General features: G+C 52.6%; 9 protein-coding genes across 9 annotated transcripts; 3 read left to right on the top strand and 6 right to left on the bottom strand.

The window, feature by feature from the left end:
• Positions 1–509: 509 nt before the first annotated feature.
• J4E85_001639 (uncharacterized protein) lies at positions 510–1,189 on the bottom strand (the record flags this gene model as incomplete). The annotated part of the gene is made up of 2 exons (XM_051465924.1): positions 510–933; positions 981–1,189. The coding sequence occupies 2 exons, from the start codon at positions 1,187–1,189 to the stop codon at positions 510–512; spliced, it is 633 nt and encodes a 210-aa protein (XP_051330481.1).
• A 2,035-nt stretch (positions 1,190–3,224) lies between these two features.
• On the top strand, positions 3,225–4,324 carry J4E85_001638 (uncharacterized protein; the record flags this gene model as incomplete). Its single annotated transcript, XM_051465923.1, has 3 exons — positions 3,225–3,306; positions 3,362–3,527; positions 3,613–4,324. The coding sequence occupies 3 exons, from the start codon at positions 3,225–3,227 to the stop codon at positions 4,322–4,324; spliced, it is 960 nt and encodes a 319-aa protein (XP_051330480.1).
• Positions 4,325–4,773: 449 nt separating this feature from the next.
• On the bottom strand, positions 4,774–5,156 carry J4E85_001637 (uncharacterized protein; the record flags this gene model as incomplete). Its single annotated transcript, XM_051465922.1, has 2 exons — positions 4,774–4,804; positions 4,900–5,156. 2 exons carry the CDS (start codon positions 5,154–5,156, stop codon positions 4,774–4,776), a joined length of 288 nt encoding a protein of 95 aa, XP_051330479.1.
• A 1,132-nt stretch (positions 5,157–6,288) lies between these two features.
• Positions 6,289–8,224, top strand: J4E85_001636 (uncharacterized protein; the record flags this gene model as incomplete). The annotated part of the gene is made up of 5 exons (XM_051465921.1): positions 6,289–6,456; positions 6,515–6,893; positions 6,943–7,508; positions 7,562–7,922; positions 7,974–8,224. 5 exons carry the CDS (start codon positions 6,289–6,291, stop codon positions 8,222–8,224), a joined length of 1,725 nt encoding a protein of 574 aa, XP_051330478.1.
• A 611-nt stretch (positions 8,225–8,835) lies between these two features.
• J4E85_001635 (uncharacterized protein) lies at positions 8,836–10,185 on the top strand (the record flags this gene model as incomplete). Its single annotated transcript, XM_051465920.1, has 1 exon — positions 8,836–10,185. One exon carries the CDS (start codon positions 8,836–8,838, stop codon positions 10,183–10,185), a length of 1,350 nt encoding a protein of 449 aa, XP_051330477.1.
• Positions 10,186–10,451: 266 nt separating this feature from the next.
• J4E85_001634 (uncharacterized protein) lies at positions 10,452–11,444 on the bottom strand (the record flags this gene model as incomplete). Its single annotated transcript, XM_051465919.1, has 2 exons — positions 10,452–10,604; positions 10,662–11,444. The coding sequence occupies 2 exons, from the start codon at positions 11,442–11,444 to the stop codon at positions 10,452–10,454; spliced, it is 936 nt and encodes a 311-aa protein (XP_051330476.1).
• Positions 11,445–12,532: 1,088 nt separating this feature from the next.
• Positions 12,533–13,606, bottom strand: J4E85_001633 (uncharacterized protein; the record flags this gene model as incomplete). The annotated part of the gene is made up of 1 exon (XM_051465918.1): positions 12,533–13,606. One exon carries the CDS (start codon positions 13,604–13,606, stop codon positions 12,533–12,535), a length of 1,074 nt encoding a protein of 357 aa, XP_051330475.1.
• Positions 13,607–14,057: 451 nt separating this feature from the next.
• Positions 14,058–18,523, bottom strand: J4E85_001632 (uncharacterized protein; the record flags this gene model as incomplete). Its single annotated transcript, XM_051465917.1, has 5 exons — positions 14,058–14,510; positions 14,565–14,750; positions 14,811–17,053; positions 17,105–17,703; positions 17,754–18,523. 5 exons carry the CDS (start codon positions 18,521–18,523, stop codon positions 14,058–14,060), a joined length of 4,251 nt encoding a protein of 1,416 aa, XP_051330474.1.
• Positions 18,524–19,404: 881 nt separating this feature from the next.
• On the bottom strand, positions 19,405–23,015 carry J4E85_001631 (uncharacterized protein; the record flags this gene model as incomplete). The annotated part of the gene is made up of 5 exons (XM_051465916.1): positions 19,405–21,588; positions 21,636–22,439; positions 22,487–22,587; positions 22,652–22,802; positions 22,941–23,015. The coding sequence occupies 5 exons, from the start codon at positions 23,013–23,015 to the stop codon at positions 19,405–19,407; spliced, it is 3,315 nt and encodes a 1,104-aa protein (XP_051330473.1).
• Between the last annotated feature and the right edge of the window lie 1,000 nt (positions 23,016–24,015).

The following is a 24,015-nucleotide window of genomic DNA, read 5'->3' as shown; positions in this document are numbered from 1 at the left end:
ACTCTCACCCTCCCACCCTCCCACCCTCCCACTTCATCATTACATATATACCAGAATTCCTCATTCTTCCATCTTAACTACAATCAGAACTTGTGGCCCAGTGGTAAGGCGCTCGCATCACGTCCGGGCTTGCCCGTTCAGCAAGGTGCACCTTGTCTGAGGTGGATGTGAGACACATCGCGGGCTTTGCTCTCGATGTCGTCGAGGTTGTTTGGGGAGACGGTGGGATTGCGAGAAACCTCTGTTCGACTCAGAGCGAGTTCATCTTTTTTTTAGTTATGCTGGGGATGTAGTAAGAGCACGATGACTGGACTGCGGGGTTGTCAAGTGACGTTAAGCTAGATATATGAAGAGACTAGAGAAAGACGCGAGGGCGAGTCACTATGCTCATGGATACCCATGTACATCTCCGCATTATCCAATACGTTTTCTTTATCTCCGTACCCCAAGACTTTGTTTTGCTAATCACCTTCTCGCGCGACTTCTTGATACCTATCTCAACGACCTTCCTACTTCCTAATAGGCTGCTTCTTGGGTGAAACACACCGTGACCCCACTGGATCAAGGTGACTAACCGCACCCCTTCTACCATGACTGCAGGCGGAACTGGGAGCTTGCTGAGGACTCAGATCCGCTACATGCTGACCTGAGCTATCGCTAGAAGCTTCTCGAGAAAAGCCGAAATCGAAAGGATCCGGTAACTCCTGCGCATCATCGTCGTATCTATTGGGGCTTTCGGGAAGTAAAGGCTGCGGCCCCGACCGAGGAGGTTCGAGAGGCGAGACTGGAGACCATGGGTCGATCTGTTGTGGCGATGTTGGCGAATCAAAGTTGCTGGCTGATGGCAGTGGTGGAAGTGGCATGGGCTCGTTGACAGGTGAGGGCGTCGTCAAGTCTCTAGCGAGAACGAGCGCTTCAAAGAACCAAAGAGCACTGTAAGATGTCAGCGCAGCTCTATATGCGTGAAAAGTTGTACTTACCACTCGATTGTCTCCATGACAAGTTTCGCCACCCATAGTTTGAATAGATACTCTTTGTCGGCTTGTCGGTACCAACCCAGAAAGCACATGAGAAGAAGGTCGACTAACCAGAGTATGCCCATTAAGACGTGAGTCGCAAGATCGGCTTTTATGCTGTATGTGCTCGGATACACGAATCGGAATGTGATGAAGCCGATGCAGACTGTCATTGTGAGAGTAGCCTCGTGGCAGGGTTAGCTGTGTATGTGGAATTGAACATTGAGACATACCAAGCCCATCGAGAAGAATAGGACGTTTTCTGGAAGGGACGGGTACAGCCAGGCGCTGAGACAGAGAATAGCGATGGCAAACGGAATCCGCACTGCGTGCAGAACAACTGACTCTGTCCATCCCGACGGAGGTCCCAGCTGAAAATAAGCTAGCATATTGCTCATGCTGGTCGAAGCGAGGAAAACAGTTGGTGATGAAGTTTGAAGGGGACGCTTGTTAACGAGAATGCGACAATACTGTTGTGAAAGATCGGAATGATAACGGTGAGTATAGCATTTTTGTACCAAACACTGTCATGACTGCCAGACAAGACTCACATTTGTCTCAGACACTTCGAATACATGCCCCTAAGCCTGGCCGATCTAATTTCCTAAATTGCTATCAAAGACAGCTGTGTTGAGACACCAGAGACACGGAGCTTCCACAATCCGATCTACATGAACTCGAAACGTTGCATAACTCTTGATCATTGTAGTTGAAAGCCTGCTTGTGCATGTAACTCTTCTTGAGGCATCTCTCCAGACCAGATCCCATAGCCTAGAATGTTGGCCATCGGCCTAGGTTGCGCGCCTGCCGTACGTGATATTCTATCTCTAAATAGCGTTCCATACGATTAATCCGGCCCTGAAGGTCAACAGCAAGAGCGAGAAGATGTTGCAAGCCCAAGAAGACTGCGATAAGGCCAACGTATAGGATGAGGACAGACACGAAGAAGCAGAGAAATATGACTGCTGCCAGGAAAGCGATGAGCATTTCCGCATCGACCTTGACTAAATCGCGCAGCATTGGTAGTCGGTTTGTAGGAACTGAGGGCTCTCCGTTGGGTCCTGTCGTAAGTCTCGATCGGAGTTTAAGCGGAGGAATGAAGTGTAGCGAGAAATATGTATCAATAACCCCCAGAGTCATATATGTTCAGTCCTTTGTTTGCTGCAAAACAAGCACGCGCAAGTGCAGTCAACACCTCTCGCACGTGGAATGGCCTGGAATACCTTAGGGGAAATGGCTGACGCGGGTATGAGTAATTAACCCTCCCTTAGATCTTGATGCTCATTTTACTTCGTGTATTACTTCTACATTAGGCATTAATGGCACCTTAATGTGAGCTGAATGAAAAATGAAGAAGTTTAATGGCCATTGAGATCTGATGGAGGGTTAATTACCCATACCCGCGTCAGCCATTTTCCCTAAGGTAGCCTTCAACGGCGTAACAACTGTGATTGCGATCTCCTTTGAGACGCGTCGCGAATGCCGTAGCTGCCAAGCTGTGACGACTCGCTGCTCGGAAGAATTGGTGGGATTCGCAATCTAGAATCACTTGAATGTGATGGCATGGCAGTAGAACGAGGAGTAAAGAGTGTGCTATCGTTTCACTCAACTTCCCTAGATGTGCCCGCCTCGTTGCGCCACGCGCTAGTGGCGCGTCTAGCTCACGCACAGACTCCTCCACCTCCTTTCCCGGACTGGTGTATTCGGATCTGTTCTTCCCATCACCAAAAGGACGCGCCGCGCACTAGTGACGAGGCTTCGACAACAAATCTTATCCAAACAACCGTCTGGTCAACGTCAAAGTCAAAGTGCAAGTCGTGCCGCGGCGGACGCGCCGCCCCACGCTTCCCGCTCTTGGCTTGACCAATGATCTCGCAGAACGCCCTCCCTAAGGTGACAAGCTCAACCACAAGCAAGCATGTGGATATAAACGCGTCCCAATGGTTTCATCGTCCTGGGTATTCACAGAGAACTACGGAATGAGCGGTAGGTAGCGTGGCTGCTTAGTCCTCCGCATTAGGAAGTCCAGACTTGGATCTCGTGTGATGAAGCAAATGCTGGCGTCCGCGGTACACTACGAACTATGAGAATGAGTCGGTCGTGTCGTTCCTATATGTAGGTAGAGATTCGCTTGATCGAGATTGTCGCGAGACGATTCTGCGGTTCTCCTCCCAAGTCATTCTTTCCCAACAGTCACTCATTTTCAACATGCTTACTTTCTCTTCTTTCTTTGTTGCTGTGCTGCTAGGCGCCATCGGCAGCAATGCTGCGCCACTCATACAGGAGCGAGGTATGTTGATAGTGCGACATCTCTGTCGTTGCGTTGCGTAACTGACGGGTGACAGGTATCGCGCCAAACCTTCTGGGCAACTTCAAGTTGATGGAGCAGTATGCGTCGGCAGCATATTGCTCGAACAACTATGACTCCACCGGAGATCAGATTGAGTGCTCCACTGGCAACTGCCCGCTCGTTCAAGACGCAGACTCTACCACCGTCATCGAGTACAGCAGGTGAGTCTAACCCCAGCCCCCGCAGACGTCGAGGTTCAGCGGGTGTTGAATGGCCATGAACGATCCGGAGGCTAACAGCATACAGAGAGAATGCGATGACCGATGTGACGGGCTTTGTCGCAGTCGATCATACGAATAAACTCGTAGTTGTCTCCTTCCGCGGCACTCACACCATCGAAGACTGGCGTACGAACCTCGACTTCGGCACCACTACAACAGATATCTGCCCAGGCTGCACTGCCCACCGCGGCTTTTGGCAGTCCTGGCTTGATGCGCGCGATAGTGTCTTACCCGCCGTGCAACAAGCAATAACCGCCTTCCCTAGCTACAGGATCACCGTAACAGGCCACAGTCTGGGAGGCGCCGTCGCTACTCTCGCTGCCGCCAGTATGCGCACTGCTGGCTACAATGTCGCGTTGTACAATTTCGGATCACCAAGAATAGGAGGAAGTAAGATTAGCTCCTACATCAGCAACCAGCGTGGTGGCAACTTCCGCGTTACGCACTGGAATGACCCCGTTCCTAAAATGCCGTTGTTGACCATGGGATATGTTCACATCAGTCCTGAGTATTACATAAACAAGCCGAGTAGACAACCGGTATCGGCTGGCGACATCCAGACCTTCGCCGGTGCCGCCAATCTTTTCCAGGGAAACCAGGCCTGGTTGATCATGGATGTCGAAGCCCATCGGTGGTACTTCGACATGGTGTACACCTGCGGAGCGAAGAAGTCGAAGCGTGGAGCTTTGGAGATGAGGGGCGTCGAGGGAAATATGGAGGTGGTGACTACGTTCTGATACCCCGGATGATTGCAGGTGTCTTCTTTAACGTCCGGTATAATGTATATTATGTCTAATGCTCGATTCCTGTCCAACCTCCCCTTCCTACAAAACCTTCAACTCCTTCGTCGCTTTCGACATCTCGTGCTAACCTTCCGGTAACAACGCTTCGCTCATGGTCTCGACCGCGTACGAGAAACGAGTTGAAGCCTTCAGTCCATTTCCCCCTTCCACTGCCGGAGGTATCCGGACTAAACCCGCTACTCTGCCGATCGAGTTGGAGAAACCACCGCCGTTGATGTACCGACCCAATATCGTTCGTCGAGCCCGGATATGCATTGGTGGTACGCGTTTGATCATCCTCTTCTGTGTCGGTGTCGACATCTTGATCCGCTACTTCCTCGTGTACGGATGCGTCCGCGACAACAGCTTCGTCACTTGAGGTCGCGGGGGTTCGTGTTGCAGAGCTACGCTGAGATCGTCCCCTTCTTCGTCTCGCTGTAGGCTTTTTGATTATTTCATTCGATGGGAGGCGTACTATGACCGTGTAATTGTGTGGCAATCGTGTACCGTGTAGACGTAGGCGTATGTACCGAGTCTTGAAAGCTGCTACCAGCTTTGAGCTCTCCTGGCACTCTCCCCCTGCAACTTCGCTTCCCTCATTTGCCGCTTCGTCGTCTTCTGTTTCGTCGTCATCCGTAGTCTGTGGACTTGGCATCTCGTTCTTTCTCTTAATCCTGGGTAAGATACTATAAGTTCCGGTATCCCATATAATGAGGCTTCCAGTCTTTCTGCTGGCACTCTCGATCAAGTGGTTCCAGTAGTTGTGTACTCTAGTCTCAATCGCCATTCTGCCTATGCTCCGCGAGTTGGGGTCGCCAGGAAGTCCTTTTGGAATGGCGAAGGACATCGAGCTCGTTTCTGAGAAGTGAAGACGGAGGTCATAATGTACACCCGCAATCGGGTGGTTGTGTTGATGAACGACAAAGTGGTGACCATAAGGGTTGGCGTTGGACTGGTAGAGGGTGGCAAAATCATCGATTGAGAGTCTTGGTACGTCAAGTGCTGTGTTTCTAGAGCTTTTCACCAGGTGATTTCTGAAGTAAGTAAAGTGATCGTCAATCTTGACCTTGCCGGCTTCTACTGCTGCTAGCGCGGGTAAAGCCTTTGCGACAGTTGGCGTTGCATCTGAATGCACATTTGGTTTTGAATTTGGGCTCCTGATATCTGCCTCAGACGTTCTTCGTCGCTTTGAAGGCCGTGGTGGCGATATGTCGCGTGCGAGACTTGCTGGTAAGCCCATTGCGAGTCTCGCGCAGTTGACAGCTCGCTGTCACCTATGATCGGGCTTAGGAAAAGCACGAATCCCACACGTTCATTCTTCGCCGGGTTGTGCTCCTCATCATTGTAGGCGAGGAGGTTGGCGTTCGTTTTGTGAGTGAGAAACGCGTTATAGTCGCAAAACGACGCGACGAAGCGATGACGTCAGTTACCCGCGACATTCAACGTTAAACACCACGAGCATTCCGAAGTGATGTTAATAATCGTACGCGCAATCGAGGAGGCAGACGTCGGGATGCCAAAAGCGAAAGATCCGGATCGTGACGAGAAGCATACACGCGTGTGCGAGGTGTGGGGTCCCCGCAACAGCCGAGGTCTGTCATTGGCTGTCGGCAAACTTCCTTCTTCCTGCTCGGCAGACCTGCCCAAACAACGACCATACCTCAACGTCAACGCGCGAACACAGGCACGAAGAGGTTAGACGGCACCCATACTCCGGACACGATGAGGTTGAACGGGAGACGCAGGCTCCACCGATGGGGATCTGGTCGTTCTGGGGTGTGGATCAGTGGATCAGCGGAGGAGATGGCGTAAAGTCAAAGGTATAAGTATCCCTATTGCTCTAACCGATGCTGGTCGCGATTCTGGACTCCCCTCATCATACCCTGTTGTATCTTCGATTTGTTTAAAGCTACTTCATAATGTCTTTCGATACGGAGGTTCTCATCATAGGTGCGGGCATGAGCGGCCTGGGCCTCGCTGTCCAAATCACACGCAAGTACGGTCTTCGTAACTTTGAGCTCATTGAGAAGAGCGACGATGTCGGTGGCACTTGGTTGGCAAACACATATCCAGGCTGTGGATGCGATGTAAGTTGTTCCGAGTCCAAACAGCTATCGGTGCCGAAAACTATGCTAAGCTGACTAGGTTGCCTCACACTTCTACTCCTACAGCTTCGCGCTGAACCCAGATTGGTCGAGAAAATACTCCATGCGTCCTGAGATTCAGGCCTACTTCCGCTCTGTGGCCGAGCAGTACAAGATCGTGGATCACGTCCGCTTCCATTCCATAGTGGAGAAAGCAGCTTGGAACGATCTCGACAACGTCTGGGAGGTATCTATCTTGAACCTTCACACCAAAGAACGGACGACTCGTCGAGCGAAGATACTTGTCTCGGGTGTGGGCTCACTCTCAGTGCCTAAGCAGTGCGATCTGCCCGGAGTGGAGACGTACCAGGGCAAACTGTTTCATTCTGCGCAGTGGGACCACAGTTTCGATTGGAAGGACAAAGATGTCGTCGTACTTGGTATGTCTATGTATATTGGCTCGTCAGTTATATGCTTACAAAGCCCCAGGCAATGGCTGCTCAGCAACTCAATTCGTTCCTATCATGGCCAACGAGCCCAGCCCCGTGCGTAAACTCACACAGTTCGGACGACAAGCGCAATACCTTGCAGAGCGCCAGAACCCGTACTATTCGAATACCTTCAAAGCCGTGATGCGCTACGTACCACTAGCAATGCGCCTCTACCGTGCGAAATTCTACTACGACATGGAGCGCGACTGGAGTGGTTTTGACATTGAGACCGGGCGCAGCATCCGCCAAAATCTGGCCAAGGAGAATGAAGCATACGTAAAGAGTATGGCGCCGCCGAAGTATTGGAGCGCGCTCATTCCAAAGACCGAAATCGGGTGCAAGCGGAAGGTGTTGGACACAGACTATCTGAAGACCCTATGGAGAGATAACATCGAGCTGGTTGCCGACGATCCAGTAGAAATAATCACCGGTGATGGCGTGGTAACAAAGAGCGGTCGCGAGGTGAAGGCAGATGCCATCGTGCTTGCCACCGGCTTCGCAACACAGCAGATGCTTTGCCCGATGGAGATTGCTGGGCGTGACGGACTGCGCTTGAACGAATACGTGAGTTTGCCTCAAATCGCCGCATGAGACCTATATACTGATGCATACCGCAGTGGGATGAAACCTCACAGGGCGTCGCGCAAGCTTACTTCGGTACGGTGGTCCCACAGTTCCCGAACTTCTTCATCCTCATGGGGCCCAATACCGTCACCGGCCATCTCAGCGTCATCTACACTGTAGAGTGCCAGATCAACTTCACTCTCCGGCTGCTAGAGCCCATCTTCAAGTCACTGCCATCATATCGATCGCAATCATTCATTCCTCAGATGCTGTCACCACCACCGGCGACCGTAGAGGTCAAGCCGGAGGCTGCGGTCGCAGACTCGCAATGGACACAAAAAGCAGCAAGCAAGCTGGTCTGGAACTCAGGTTGTGTAAATTGGGCTGTAGATCCGAAGACAGGTCTTAATAATAGTAAGTGGGGAGGGTGGACGCTGGTGTGAGTCCGTGCGCTAACGCTGTCAGTGATGTACCCTGACTGGCAATTCCTCTATTGGCTCAGGAGCATCTTTTGGAAGAAGGGTGACTTCGTTTATCGGAACGAAAAGACGGGCGAAGAATTTCGACCGGGTACTACCAAAACTATCCTCTGGCTGGCTACTGCAGGAGCACTTGCTGGGGGTGCCTTTTTCGGACGGGATTGGATCCAAGATGAACTGCCTCGCCGGCTAAGGAACTTCGACGCGAGGACATTGGTGCGGAGCCTGAAAGCCTGAAAACTGACCAGATGAGGGGGTGAGTCAGCGCATGCCTGGATGGGACGCCAGTATCATCATCTAGGTCACCCACACCTCCAGGCAACAACATCGTCCGACCAAGGCAAGTAGGATGTTCATGAGACGGAATAGATGATATTTTTTCTACCAATGGTACTAAGTGGTGCGATTCGTCTCTTGCTACGGAGCGTTTCGCCGCCATCAATGACGTCGCGCGCACGAAATGGTCGTCTCTCCAGCAACAAGCAACACTGCACCCTTGTTCCCACGGTCGCAGCCTTCAGAGCCGTCCCCGTGTCGCCTTAATAAGCTCAAGTCTATTGTTCAGCTGTCCTGCACGAACAATACCAGCAGAGTGAGGGAGGCGGGATATCTCACTTCCGGGTGTCCCTTCACCTTCACTTCACCAAATCGTCTCCCAGCCCCCTCAATTCCAGCTTTTCAAGCCCACAACCTTTTCGCTAATATTAATCGCATACTGAGAGTACTTTGGACTGCAAACTCTTCAGCTCTTTACACGATTATCCATTTCCAACTCGTCCCCAACAAGCTCGCCTTGATCATCTCATACCTTCTTACTTTACATTTCACAACCCAAGATACCCCCTGAGATGTCTTCAAAGACTCTCCTCCCAGATTTCGCAGTGGCGGTCAGCCAAATGGCTGTTCAAGCTGCAACCACAGCCTACCCGACCGACTACATCGTCGAGCACATCCTCAAGCTCAGTAACTACCTCATCAACCTTGCGGGAACCTGCAACCTCTTTGGCAAGCCCGAACTCGACATCTACAGCCCCAGTCTCAGCACTCTGTTCGACCGTCTGCAGAAGAAGCAGGTCGGCCCAAGCCTGTTGCCTCACGGCTTTCTCACTGCCGAGCGCATTCACGGACGCATCTACGAGCGTGCGGACGAAGAGGCCACCGACCGCCCTCTCGCCGACTACGAGGACATATACTATGCGCTCGTCGCTCGCATGCAGGAGATGCATCAGTTGTTGAACCTCCGCATCGACAGTGGCTTCAACGTTGCGTCTGAGGACATCTCTGAAGGCGGCCCCAGCATCGCCGAGCTTCACAACAGTCTGTCTGAGTACTGGAACGTCCTAAACAACCCATCATGCGGCAGAGCGCTCGACGATGCGATCCGCGAAGCAAGGCTCGAGTCGCTCCGGCACGAATTGGTTCACCAAGTCAGGGAAAAGAACATGAAAGCAGAGGAGGCGCATGAGCAGTTGTCGCAGCTCTACAGCTCTGATGTCTACAACGGAATCCTCGGGCTCAACTTTGTCCAGGACTGGGCGCCGCCCATGATCGGTGCTTACTTGGAGTCGAAGTACCGCCGCATGCTCGACTTGGAGAAAGAAGAAGCTGTCGTCAAGGCCAGGCTGTCGCGCCGCCAAGCCAAGATGAAGACGCTGCGCGAGGCCCTCGCCGCCAAGTCCGCTGAAGAGAAGCTCATTGCCCGACGTCATGCCCGCAACAACGCACGCAGGGCTGCTCCCATATGCGACGTCGACTACGAAGTCAGTCGCCCCACCAAAGCCACGCCCGTCGGAGCCGAAGACGCCACCAAGTCCACCGGCGCCGAGCCCAACACCAACAACATGTACCACTCCACAGGCAAAGCATCGATGCAGCACTCTCCCGAGCACCAAGCCCAGATTCATCCCGGTCACCACTACGAAGAGCACACGGCCGCCTACTACAACCAGCCCATTGAGGATATCATTGCTCACCAGGAGATGCTCAAGGCAGCTGCTCAGTGGCAGATCAAGGAACAGCGCGTGTCAGAGTACAGCGAGTACCTCCGCGCTCGCGCTAGCCAGGATGCTCAGCACAGGGTTGAGGCTAGTCAGAGCTCGGTGTCGTCGGGCAGTTCTTTTGGTCCTCCTCCTCCTGGTTATGTTCGCGGCCCTTTTCATCACCCGGATATGGATTACAGCCAGTATGAGAAGTTTTGAGGCTGGACTAAGTGATAGGATTGGTGGTTAGGATACATGGTTTGTGACGCTGTCGACGGATAGGCAGGGCAGTGGATGCTTGAATAGATGGATCGATCAGTGAGGGCTATACCCAAGTGGTGCCACACGAGAGATTCTACGTATATAGACAAACAGTGGCAGCTGGAACGATTGGTCTTCGACACTCACGTCGTTGCGATTCCTTGCTTGCTCAGATAAACAATTAAAACACTTTACTCTTAAAGCTCCGCCTTGACTTCCTATTCTCAGAAGATGTAGTCCGGATCCACCTCGATGATCATGTTCTCGCCATAACCACCTGGTCTCGGTGCTGTAAAGTCTTTGATATGCCAGAGTTCCTCATTTAGACGCTCAAATTCTCCAGGTCGCTGCTCTTGACAGTCGTAAAGATTGAGGGTCTTCTTTGGTGTTAGCATACAAGTAGCAGCCGTCAAAAGACATACGAAGAAACGTACCTGCAACTCATCCAACCTCCCCACCACCTCTCTCGCCTCATCCCCCAACAAACCCCCACACTCCGCTACATCCAACATCTTCAAATTCGCTCTCCCCTCCCATTCGCCAAGGGAAATCCACATCTCCCTCCCCAGATACCGACACCGATTCAACCCCAGCTCATTACAACCCCTACTCTCTTTCAACAGCTCAGCCAACTGCTCAGCCCTCACATCACAATTCTCCAACTTCACTACCGTGAGCCTTCCACTCCACTGGGCTGCACTCTCAGTAAGCAACTCCCAAGCCTTACCCTGCTCTTCTCGTTCGATAGCGATACGCGACCGCGGGATGCCGCGTACGTATCTTACTCCGCTTTCGATTCTAAGTGAGAAGGTGCGCAGAGCGCGTAAGTCCTTGATAGCTTTCGCCATAGGCAACGTCAATGCCCAAACACTGATGTTGAGATGCTGCAGCATGGTGCCATGGCGCTTTAGTATACTAGTCACCAACGCGCTCTGGAAGTTATGCAACGTCAGGTACTCGTAACTCCTTGCCTGGGGGATGCGCAGCCAGACTTCATAGGGGTTGGCTGTACTAGTGGTGACGGACGGGTCGAGATACTTGAAAAAGGCAGGAGCGAGGGGCGCGATTCCCAATGAGAGAGCGTGCAGGTTGGCGTTGGCGAGGATGCGGGCGTGACGGGAGGTTTCTGAGAAGCGGAGGAGGGAGGATGTGGGTAGGGGGGTGAGTATGTGGTTGAGGATCTCTGTTGGGAGGTCGAGGAGGTGGAGGGTTGACATTGTTGGAGTTGTTTTGTCTGATACTGTGGGAGTCGAGGTAAGGTAAGGTCGACTAATTGAAGCTGCGGAGAACAGTACAATCCTTCAAGTCCAAGGCTGGGAATAGATATTTTTTAGTAGCAGGCAGACATCTCGGTGCCATTGCTGTCAGCAGCGAAACTCTAAACCATATATACTTCCACGTCACGCATGTCTCACACAAGCGGCATCTTCCTCCTCTGCCTTCCTTCCTGCCCATCATCATCACAGCGCTTATTCTTTCTCGCCGAATGGTCCCTGTCACCTTGTTTGAAGCAAACGTTTGACCCCGGGAGGCCGCGTCGTGGCGTCGAGCATGACTGATTGGACGAGGCAACTGTGCCGCATGCTGCTGTGTAAGGCGCCCCCAAATCCACCCTGACGGAATGGCATCGGTTAGGTAAGGGTAGCCCATTTGGAACGTCGTCAATCTTTCTAGTTATAGAGAGCGTGCAGTGCGAAGGATTTGGCTGCATATTTGGATATAGCCGCATGCGCTGTTGTTGGGGATGAACTGCGGAACTCGTATCGAGTTTGTTGTTCGTCGTCACAAGGCATAGGTGTGTGATGGCATGGGCCTCGCGGGCGGCGTGGCTGTATCACTGCAGCAGGATCATAATAGTTGTGTTGTATTGATTGCATGGCAGCGCAAAGTTCGGAGTCGCCGGTGCATCGTTGGTCAGTCGCTCGCCGATGATCGCGCGTGGAGGATTGGGTGCCCAGGTAGGAGGATTCGGGGCCGGGGGGCGGCGGGTGATATCAGGAGCCGCTTCCGTATTCGTCGGTCGCTGCATGCAGACATGCAGACTTGCACAAGATGCGGCGTTCTGCGAGGCTCGCGTAGTTCTGTTGCAGTAACGTAGGAGTTAGCCTGAGGTATTCGACAGCTGATGATAAGAATTGATCATGTGTGGGTCTTTTCCATTGCGTGGCTTGGAGCATGCTATGTAGCCGAGACGACTATATATACACCTTCCTGCGCATTGCATCCGCGGAGAGAGGCGATGATCCTGCAGCGTCAACGAGGGGTGCAGATGCACGAATTGCTCGTCAAGCCTAAGATGTAGACCTCAGCCTTCTCCTCCAGCACCACGCTCAAACACCCTTACGCTGCCGTCGCTCTTGACCTGATACAAGAACTCCTTGCCTCTTCCACTGTCGTCGCCATCCTTGTTAGCTTCAATGCCAAAGCCAACATCGAACCATTGTTTTCTCTGCTCAGTAATGCGTATTACACCGCTCACATCCCTCGCGACGCCAGTGTCTAATACTCTGACACCCAGTATCCTCCTGCTCATGTGTGCGCATTTGACAACCAAGTTATGATGCGCCACTTCGAGCGGCTGCGGAGGTGTAGAGAGGCTGAGGAGTGGGTTGTCGGCTTGTAGGTGCGTGAGGATGTGGGATACGTTCGGTAGCGTGTGGAATTGCAGCATGAGGGTGGTGAAGTGGGAGGGTGTGATGGCTGGGTTGAGCGCGAGGAGGAGATCGGGATTGTCGAAGATCAGGAGCGTCTTTCGGGCGGTGGATGTAGCGAGTGGGGAGATGGCGCTGGAGATGGTAGACTTGATATCCGCAATCTCGAGACTCTTGAGTGTATAATGACCTGGCGTGCTTTGGGTTGCACTCGCCGGGCCGTTGGCGTTGGTCGTGGTTGGTGATGAAGCTGCTGCCGCCGCTGGAACTGATGGAGGCGGGCCTCTCGCAGGTACTATCCGGCCAGGAGGTCCTCGCGCAGGCAATATCTGTGGCCCTCTCTGTGGTGTCGCATTCGATATCTGACCTCGTGGTGTTGCTTGCGCATCGGTTCGCGATGGTCTCTCTGCTGTGCTATCTGGCGCATTCCCACCAGCACCCAGTCCATCAACAAAGGCAAAGCGTCCCTCTTTCCTCAGCTTGTCCAGATCAAGCGCTGCGCCTTTTCGCGCCTCCTGCTTCCAGAAGTCATATTCTCTCATCCAAGAGACGAGGACGACGTTGTGCCCCTCGTCCCCGCCATCTTGCGTGCTCAGCTCATTGCAGAGGAAGCGGATGAGCAGCCAGTTTGCGCTCGCGCCGAGGGTGCTCGTGAGCAGGAGGATCGAGTCGTTCGGTAGTTGGACGTAGGGTTGGAGGAGCGCTGGAATACGCGTCGAGGGTGGCATCGTGACGCGGACACCAAGTGGAAATTATGAGTTGCGCGTAGTGTGCAGCTTATCGATACCCGCCATTGTCATCGTCATAGCGTGTTTTTATAGAAAAAGAGATATCACCCATGTCAAGAGGTGCGTGTAAGTTTTCTTTTCTCTATTTTCTACTTTTTTCTTTGGTTTTATGGTTTTCTCTACCTTCATGGTGAACAACTCCCGCACGCCCTTCAGACATAACACGAACCCCAAAGCCAGTCCGTCGCAAGGTCAGCCATGAACGCCGCCAGCCAGAAACACCCGCCGTACTTTTCTGCACCTTTGGCCCACGCCGTATCCTCCCCGGCCCGCTGTTGACTTCGCTTTGCCATCAAAACTACCATTGTAGTCTTCAAGCTCAACTTTTCTTGAAAGCTTCCTACTCGTACTCTTTATCATCCTCATGCCTCCTCCGTCACTCTGTCCTTCCTTAGAGGCTAAAATCCAGGTCCAGCAACTCCCCGTAACGCGTGATACCTGCTTCCGTCTCCACAACACCAATCTCTGTATCCACTTCTGCCAGCATGGAAGATCCAGGGTGTTTCTTCGATCGGGTTGCGATGTTCTGTTGGACGTCTAGCTGTCGCATGATCGTGCCACCGGTCGCAATCTTCCCCAGTTCGTTTGGGAAGAGCCACGGGAATGAGATCAGAGGCATGTGCTCCGGTCCCATAGGTCGTACCGGAACGTCCTTACCACCGACTGTCTTCTTCGTACGGCATTCGACCAATGCAGTCTCCATCTCTTTCGCAGTCACCGTATACATCGCGGCGACAAACTTCTCCAGGTTGTCTTTTGCAGCAGCTCGGCATTCATCCTTGTACTGTGATTTGAAGGCACCGATAGTCCTTCCAAATTCTTCTGCGAATTTGTAATCTCGGCTCTGCAAGGGTGCGAAGTCAGTATGTGTCATGGATCTCGAGCAGTCAGGACTTACTTCATGGTTATGCACTATGACGAATACAGACCAGGCCTCGAATTCGGTCTGAATGCCATGCTTGGCCATCAGACGGCGCAAGGCCTCGTCGTATGAAATTTTGATTCCCGCAGCTTTCGTCAAGACTTCGTCGCCGAGCTCAAAGGCCTCCAAGACGCGCTTATCGAATGGGTTCTCCCATTGAGGCTACATGAAGATACGAAGTCAGTCAATGTCTCACACGCATCTCGTACGGCCGCGACTTACCTTAAAGTCGACTAGCTGTACTTGGTCGTAAAGGATGCCGAGGACCTTTCTTGAATGATAGATCTTAGATTCTGGGAGGTGCTTCTTCTCCATAAAATGTGGCCACATATGTGGTCTCAGTTCGCGGGTCATCTCGGCTGGCAACCCACTCTTCGGGAAGTCGACGGCTTTTGAATGCAACTCTGCTAATGCAAGGCACTGGTCGTCGTTGACCCCATCTGCTTGGCGGTCAGCGTGGGCTAGGTGGGCGTGCGCGATTTGGCCGAGGGTATCATTCTTCATATAACTGACGAAGAATTCGCCAATGTGCGCGGCAGTGATCGGGTCGTCGGTTTCAACCGGCTTCTCGGCTGTGAAGTCCATGGCAGGCATGTTGATGTTCTGGGGTATCAAATCTGGATCCCACAGTACCATGTAGTCGTCCCCATCGAGATCACCGCCAGAGCACATGTTGGCAAGATCTCTGTCGCCGTTCTGTGGCAGCACCACAACGTTCTTCAGATGATGCAATCCTGGTACATCTACTGCTCGAACGACTCGTAGGTCTCCCGGGTGAAGTGAGGGGTTTCGCGCCAGGACACATACTCCTTGGATGATTTTGTAGTGTCCTTTCCTGCTTGTATCGTCGACTTGCAGGAAGATTTCGGGGAGAGTAGCGAGCTTCTCTTCATTCGTAACATCAAGCTGGAGGTCGTTCATGTGGCCTTGGAGTGTTGCTGTTTCATCGACGCAGCCAAGTACGAACGCGCCGTCATCGATGGCTATCCGGGCCTTCTCCTTGAGGTTCTTGATGGTGCAAGCCCTCCACAGCTTGAGAAGAGACATGACAAATGGATCTTGAGACTTCATAAAGCCGTCGAGGACCATACCTGCGATGGTCAACGTTGTCTGATTCATGTCTATATGCTTTCGGAGCTTCTGCAAGGCAACGCCGTCGTCTACCATTGCGGTCTCGTAATCGTTGATCATTTCCTGTTGTTTCCTGATCACCACGGAATCAGGTACGCCAAGGTACGACAAGACCACGATGATTTGACGGTTGAAGAATGGTGTCGCAAGCGAGGATGATCGTATAATCTCCAGGCCAGTGTAGGGTGCCACAAATTTCATCTGGCTGGGCCTTATATGAACCTCAGGACCAGTGATCTTTGGATCCAGGGCAAGCACTCCCTTACAGCCGCCAAGGCGAAATTGATATAAAGACGGCGGGTCGTCGAACGCGCGGGCAAGCCCTAGTTCCTGGGCAGCCATCTGGGCCAGGAAGAGTGAGATCTTGCCGACGCCGTCTGTGAAAGTATAGTTGTTACGTATAATGTCGGGAATCGTTATAACCTTAACGTTATCCCGCATTGCGCGAGTGGTTGAGAAGCATTGACCGAGACGGGCACCGAATTTGGCGACGGTCTTGATGTGGTCGAAGTTGCCCAGTGAGATTCGGATGTCGTCGGCGGACTTGGAAGAAGTAGGTGCGTAGAAGTATGCTCCATGCTCGCGAAACTGTGAGTTGCCAAATGCTAAGAACTCATAGTATCTTCCGGCAACGACGATGCCATACTTCATGGCCCGACGTACCCTATTGAATGCAGCTTCAGCCCTTCCGTTGGGCATATTGCGCAGTTGACCTTCTGTCTTCTCGTCGGAGAACTTGACTCGGATAAAACGATCGCCATCCGCAGCATGCTTGCGGATGATGCGGTTTGAGGTCTCCATATTAGGAGATGCTACATGCATCATGGTTGGAGTGATTACCACCGATCGCTGAAGGGTGCAGTAGCTAGGGATTTTCTTCGCAAGGTCCTTGACCCGAATGCTGAATACGTCCATCGGATCGTAGTAGACGTGCTGTTTGTCGACGACTTTCTCCAGGATGTAGACGGCACGGCGAGGCTCCATCGCTGTGAGCTTCTCTAAGAAGTCGCTCGTGATGTTGTGTTCCTTCAAATAGCCGTTCGATAGACACGCCTCGAATTGGTACCGGACGGGAAAGCTCAGATGAAACTGGCCAGCGAAGAGATCTTCGAAGACCGAGCCCTTTGAGGGTGTCGACTCAAGATCTGGATGTGTGCCAGATATCTCTTCTTGTAGCAGTGACCATAGAGGCGATGGGGCCATGTCTTGGATCATGTACTCGTTGAGGTCCTCAATGGCGACGCCATGGTCGGCCAGAGCATCGCTGAAGTCCTTGAACTTGGGCCCAGTCATCACTGTCGCGTCGAAGATCATGCGATAACTCGTCCATCGTCCTAAGGAATGTATTAGCTAAGCAATCTTTGATGAAGGTAAGGGCCAATTACCAATGTCGATGATGGCGGTATCCTTATGGTTCATCAGCGGCAAGCCTTGAGACTTGCTCTTGACGGCGTTGTTGATTATGTCGGTCGCTCGGAACCAAGTATCCCAGGCATTCCACGACCTCTCTTTCCTCGAGAACGTACTGCATTGTCTCCCGTCCTCCAGATGCTCACCCTCACTTCGCTGCATGTAGAACTGCGGAGGTGAGTTGAACGGAATGATTAACGTCGGCTGACCAGTGATTGTGTCGGCGGTCTTGTATATACGGGAGAGCAGGGCAATCGGCAACGCAAAGCGAAACTTGCGCATCTCGCTATCGACATCGACCGAGAACAGAACGTCGAGCTCTTTGCGCATCAGGTTCAGCGTCATGTAGATGCTGCCCGGTGATCGCAAGGTATGCATGGCAATCATGGTCTTGTCTGCCACGTTGACGCCGAAGTCGAGCCCATGTACAGGTAGGACATTGATCTCGTAGTATGATTTGGCGGGATTGGCTGGGCTCGGAACGGTCTTGACTTGTGAAGGGAGTATCTCAAGCCTTGCGAGAGCACCGCCGATACGAAGGTTTTGATGAGGAATGGTCTTCACTGGGGGAGGTCTGTAAGAAGAAGGTTAGAGTAGCCATCTATCGACGGAAGTAATACTCACCGAAACACCACGTAAGCGGAGTAGTCTCGGGTGCCAGTGACCATCTCGATCCTGATGACAGAGCCAAACGACGCCATTACCTGATACACCTCTTTCGTCCAGCAGCTCTTGGGTAAGCCCGATAACCTGAGCTTCAGTTCCTGGTAATGGGCCCAGTGCTGAGTTTGATTCCTCAAGATTGACCTCTGTGGACTACGCTGACCAGCTGAGTTGTAGCGCGGGCGATTACCTCCATACTGAGGAGACGCTCGAGTAGCCTGTCTTGGTGGGCTTATGATGGGTGATCTTGCCGAAGGCGTTGTTGGGGTAGTACTGGATCTCGCGATGTAGGTCTCGTTGATGCTGTTGCCGTTCAAGTCGAAGGATGAAAGCTGTTTGACCGGGGTAACGGGTGAGTCCACGCGAGCTGGGATCTGCTCCATAGTTGTCATGAGAGTGCGTGGAGCTTGAGAGGACTGAGATGCCGAAGCGGGCTTGAGAGTTGGTCGGTTGGGGTTGTACTGGCCATTGGAGCTACCGGAACTGCCAGAGTATGTGCGATTGCCACCTCTACCACCACGATATCCGCCACGACCACCGCGTTGGTTACCGCGATACATGTTGCGGCTGCCGAAGGATTTCTCACTATTGGAGCTTGTCTCTGACTTTTGCTCGCTGTGTTGAACTGGTTCTCGGTTCAGTGTGTATGATTGTGATGATGTGGGGGTGCTGGTGTTGAAAGCAGGAGTAGTCGAGCCCATGAGATCTGGGTCATGGAGGTAGCGGTCCATGTTTGTTTGTGAACGTACTTGCCCTCACGCCAATCCTTGGGGAACGACGATAGGGTAGCGGTGGTGGCGCGGGGACGGCTGGCTAATTGGAGGTGACCGCTACTTCAGGAAGGGGCAATGTAGCGGTGCCGAAGCGGCTGACCAGAGGCTCTGCTTGGTTGTGCTAGCCGTACCTGTGTGGGGTGATTGGAGTAGGAGGATGGAGGATGGAGAATTTTGTTTGCTCGATTTGGGCAATCGAATGGCCGTTTGCCTGAAGGCGCTCTGAATTCGGCAGGAGCGAGTCGCGACACGCGTGCCCGATGTTTTGTGTGATGACGTCGGGCTGAGAATCTGGCAACTGTACCGCGAAGCCGTCGAGAATAAGTTCTAGAAGAATGAGGTAGGTGTGGCAGTCTGTATGTTCAGGGAGGTAGATGGAAAGTGGAGGAGGACTAATTGTGTGAGGAAAGCGCGAGGTCTGCTCTTACTCGAATGCGTGCGTGCATGTGCTGAGATGGGAAGGTGCAAACATAGGGCAGTGTGAGAAGATATGAATTTTTGGCTGATGGTACGGCGATCGACTAAAAGACGCTTGAGGGATGCAGGTAGCCGTAAGGTACTAAGAGCAAAGAAGACGTCAAGTAGAGAGATTGAGAGGACACCTAAGTCCAGGAAACAAAACAACGCTAGCCGTGCGGTAAACCCAACAGCAGGTAAAGGTAGCTTTAAGACATCAAGTAAGGATACGCCTTTGGGTATCTCCAAAATCATCAAATGCCCCATGCGCCATGCATGCAAGTACCCGTGCCAAATGCGCAAAGCCTTCGTACGCCCGATACGAAATAAACAGCAGCTATCCTCCCCTCCCCAAAATGCTATCGTAAATCATGCTTTCGTACTCACAACTCAGTCATAGTCTCGTCGCCTTCGTCCGGAATCCGGCCAGTACCAGACAAAAAGCCCGGGGTAAGTGGTGTGCCGGTCATGAAATCATCGTCGACGTCAAAATCGACTTGCTCAATGTCCTGAAGGCTGCCTCTACGTTTCCTCACTGACTCAATTTCGGTCGCGGCATCTTCTTCCTCGCCACCGGGCAATGTGAACCCGACAGTCGTGTGGCGGCGGTTCGGCGAGACTGGTCTCAGAGCTGAACGCTTGGTCGGCGACAGCTGATGTGAGTGTGAGAGTGATTTGGATGCGATGCTGGGCTTCTGGTTATTTGGCGTTTGCATCGTTGGCACCTTGAAAGCTGGCCTTGGTTTGGCACGCTTTGGTGCGGGACCGTTACCCTGGGACGAATTCGAATCGGCTGATGAGGCGAAGGACGCATTTGTAGAGTTTCCGAGAGCTCTGCTAGGTAATACTTGGGCATTCACCGTGGCGACTGAAACATCCTCTTGGGTGTTGATGGCTGACTTACGTCGTCGGTGAGTTCGCGGCTCTCTTGTCGTTTGGGGCTGAGCAATCTCCTTGTAGGTTCGTGAGGCTGGCTTAGCAGGCAACAGATGCATCGCCATCATTTTGCGAGCCGTCCTGAATTCTTCAAGTTCTTCTTCCTGCTCTCTGCAAAACTCCTCGAGCTCTTGGATCCTCGCTTCTAGTGGTGGTATTGATGCTTGAAGACGCTGAAGATTGTTACGCGTCTTCGCGTGATCACGTTGTTCCTCTTGAGCGTTGCGCTGAGCATCTAGCAGTCGCGATTCGAGCGTCTCGCATCGCTCTTCAGCCTTAGTGGTGATAGCCTCCAGTTCGTTAGCCTGCTTCGCCGCGAGCTCTCTCATCGTTTCAGCCGATGACTCTTTGAACTCCTGGTGACTGGTTCGCGCGATATGAAGCTGTCGAATGGCATCCTCCAGTTCCGCTTCCTTCCCTTCCAAGTCTTGCCGGTATTCTGACGCTTGCGTCTCGAGTTGTGCGATCTCGTCGGCTTGGCGGGCAGCGTTCGCCCGCTCCCGTTCAAGTGCGTCCTCTGCTTCACAGCCGCGTCTCTGCTGCTCCTCATACTGTATAGTGAGGCTGCGATATTCACCCTCGTGCTGCACTTGAGATGCTCTTAGCTGTTGAATCGTACCGTGCAGCTCCTCAAATTGTTCATCGCGGACGCGCTTGTCCTCCTCGTACTGGCTTATCGTCGAGCAGAGTTCATGCTCTTTTGCGCTAGTCCTTTCGTGAGCGGCCTCCAGAGCCTCGGACGCATTCCGCTCAGAAGCTTCCAGGGACGTCTCTAGTTCTTGTACCTTGAGGCATGTTCGACCCTTCTCTTCCAACAAGTCGGACTTCTCTTGCTCCAGACGCTTTTGCTCGTCTATGGAGTCCTGCAGTTCCTTCTCCAAACCCTCCACGTATTCCACGGATTCTTCTCTATCCTTGTGTAGAAAATCGTTTTGCTCATTGAGAAGGGAGATCTTTTCGTTTAGGTGAGCGACCTGTTCCTGGAGTTTGACGGACTTCTCTGTCTCCACCCTTAGCGGCTCTTCGACTGTATTGCAACGTGTCTCGAGATCACTGCATATTTGTGCCATAGAGCGCACAACGGCATCTCGCTGATGTTTGTTCTGGCTTTGTAGCTCCAATTCGAGGCGTTTGCGCCAATCCTGGAGATGCTGGCCCGTGTACTGCGTGCTCGCTTCTTGGAAGAGGGAGATTGAAGGCTGAGTGGGGCTTTTCGACGAGTGTGAGCAAGTGTCTAGCGCGGGGGGAAGGTCTCGCTGTTTCTTGATAAGCGCAGCCACGAGGGTATGCGGTATCGTCGACTCTCCCGGTTGTGCCATAAGAACAATGGTAAGTAATGAAGCGATTGTGGCAGCGATCAATTGCCGACGTAATAATGCAGCATGTGTACAGCAGCCGGGGCCTTCTTTCGTCACACCAGCGCGAATGAGGTTCTGGATTTTCTCTTGCAAGGCCCTCGATGACAGTGCGCGTAGCACAGTGGTTCGTAAAGCAACAGTCGCCATCGCAGCTGTAGCCAGCTCATCGATGGTGTCGATGGAGTTGGAAGTTTCGCGGGAGTCAGGCTGCGAAGCACATGCTGATAAAATGCCTGATAAGAGTGCCACGACGGTGCTTTCCTGCATCTGCACCTGTCCTGGTTAGTGAATCAGCCAGTACTACAAAATGAATTGCTTACTGCGTAGATTGGCAGTGAGACTGCAAGAAGCTCGGCAAAGCCTTCAGGCTCTGCCACGCGAGGGGCTTCCAATATGCATGCCTCGTAGCGTCCGACGATACCTTGCGGCAAGCTCCGAGAACTTGAAAGTATGCCAAAGAATGACAGGGCCTCTAATTGGACGGATAGACTCGCATTGGAGTTTTGGATTTTGGAGGCGCACTTTTCGTACAGCATGGCATACTTCTTCTGAACTTGAGGCCAATTGTCCTTCACGTCTTGGCCAATGAATTGCATAGCCCTCGAGGCAATACGTAGGCCTTCGATTGCTTCATTTTCCTTGATTCCGCCTCGAAGAATCCACACTACGTTCAAACAAGTGAGCTCAATAGTCTTGTATAAGTAGCTTGTCGAGCCGAACAGCTTTTGGCCTGAAGGTGTTGCCCAATGTTGTCTTAGCCTTTCGGTGGATGTCGGCTCCTCGTCAGCAGGCAGATTTTGCAGTCCGTCGACTCCCTCGGGATGTTCCGTGATGAGCACTATACCTTCTGCCCATAAAAACAGCAAAGAGGAATCGGCGACTTTCGGGGATCTGAGTATATTGCACAACTCTGTGTCGAACCGCTGCCTCAGATCTCTGGGAAGAAGGCTGTAAAGTCGTCGACATGCACCGTTGAGCATACGGTACACTGACTTCAGGGTCTCGTAGTTTGGTTGCTGTGTGGCGTTTTCGAAGACATTAAGAAAGAAGTTTTGTGCTACGGCGGGTAATGGTATTGCCTCGGGCAGTGGGCGAGAAAAAAGAAGCACGCATAGCTCGGCAAGCTAGATCATTGTTAGTAAGTGATGTACCTTACAATTATCGTACTCACATGTTCGAATTCGGACTTTGATGAATTTGCCCTCTTCAACAGAGAAGGGAGTAAGGACGGCTCCAGGACCAGTAGCTCATCTCGAAATTCTGGCGCATGACCTGAGAACACGTAGTTAGTTTGATTGCGTTTCTACTATCAAGCGGAGACCGGTCAACTGCTTACACAATAGGTGCAGCACACGAAGCGTGTATGCGTTCAGGGACAGTGCATCGTGGACAATCCTGCCTAGTTTCCTCACCGCGCAAGGTGACCGGTCTTGGACGCATGATCGGATAGTCGGTACGTCGACGCGCGCCAAAAGATCGGATAGGTTCTGTGGGATCTCGCGTCAGCTCATCTCATCAACGATGGGATGCTCATGCAGCGAGTCATGTGCTCAAATACGGGAGTTGGCTAGTGGCACGACATGAGGATGCATTGGAGTTGGGGAAGATGAGGGGCAAATACGTACGGATAGCGAAGGGGGGTATGGACACTCGATGATCCTTGTCAGTTCCGACGTCAACTCTGCGCTGATATCCGCCATGTCTGCTGGATCGAGTTATGTTCGGAGTTGGGCCGAATGTTCGTTATGCGTGGACTTGTGACGCGAACTTGTTTGCTGTCGCGTTCCTCTGGCGACGGCCGAAAAGACGCGCCGGGATCGCCGACTTCCCCATTGGCATCAATGCACGCGACCATGCATCCTGCGCCAACATCTCACACTCCACTCCCTGCTCCTGCTCGCACTCCACATGTTTGCCTGTTGACGTCAGCCATCTATAGATCGTACAGCTGCTGGGCGCAACATTGCTAGCCTGCAGGCATTGCGGGGCTGTTTCTATTCTCCGCTCACACGTTACCTCTTATTGGTGGTAATAGACTCTACGCGTCGTCTTTGCTTTTGGCAGTTCCTTTGCAGTCTCGAGCTTAATGGCGTTCTATCACATTGCTCATGGGAGCCGTATACGGTATCCCGCTTCAGTACTATATGGGAGTAGTCGTCTGCCTGGCACCGTAGCCGTTACCGCGGCATCCACCGGCCTCCTCCGGCTCTCTGGCTTCACCGACAAGCAGACGCCTGAAGATCGCGCGTGGGGTACGGCAAACGCTCATGTGCAGCTTGTTCCCCCACTCGCTCGATTGTCAGCCAGCATCTGAGCTGCACAGACGAGAGGAGCAGGTTTCGTGAGGTAATGGTATCACCGTCGTCCAATCGCCAAGGGCAAGTCTGCCGCTCAGCTTCTCCCCAAGCCTCCCAAGCTTCTGTTTTTGAGCCTCAGCCATGGGCATCAGACATCGAGGTAGAAGATTGTCCCTGACAGGCGCCTCTTCTGCCACTTGTCTCGCTCTCGAAAAGAAAACATACATGGCAGCAGCGTATCATGGTCGTCCGCAGAGTTCCAGATCCACATCTTCGGTCCTTGTCTGCAGCCGCTCGGGGCCCTAGCGAACGCCTCGTCACGCGACGGCATCTCGCTCGGAATGTCATTCAGCGTCACCTGTCGCCACGATGCGTCTCGAACCAACACATTTGCTTGTCGTTG

This window comes from Alternaria conjuncta (genome assembly GCF_024043145.1).
Source record: "Alternaria conjuncta strain BMP 0040 chromosome Unknown scaffold_2, whole genome shotgun sequence".
Lineage (NCBI taxonomy): Eukaryota > Fungi > Ascomycota > Dothideomycetes > Pleosporales > Pleosporaceae > Alternaria > Alternaria conjuncta.
This window is presented reverse-complemented; position numbering and strand designations above follow the sequence as displayed.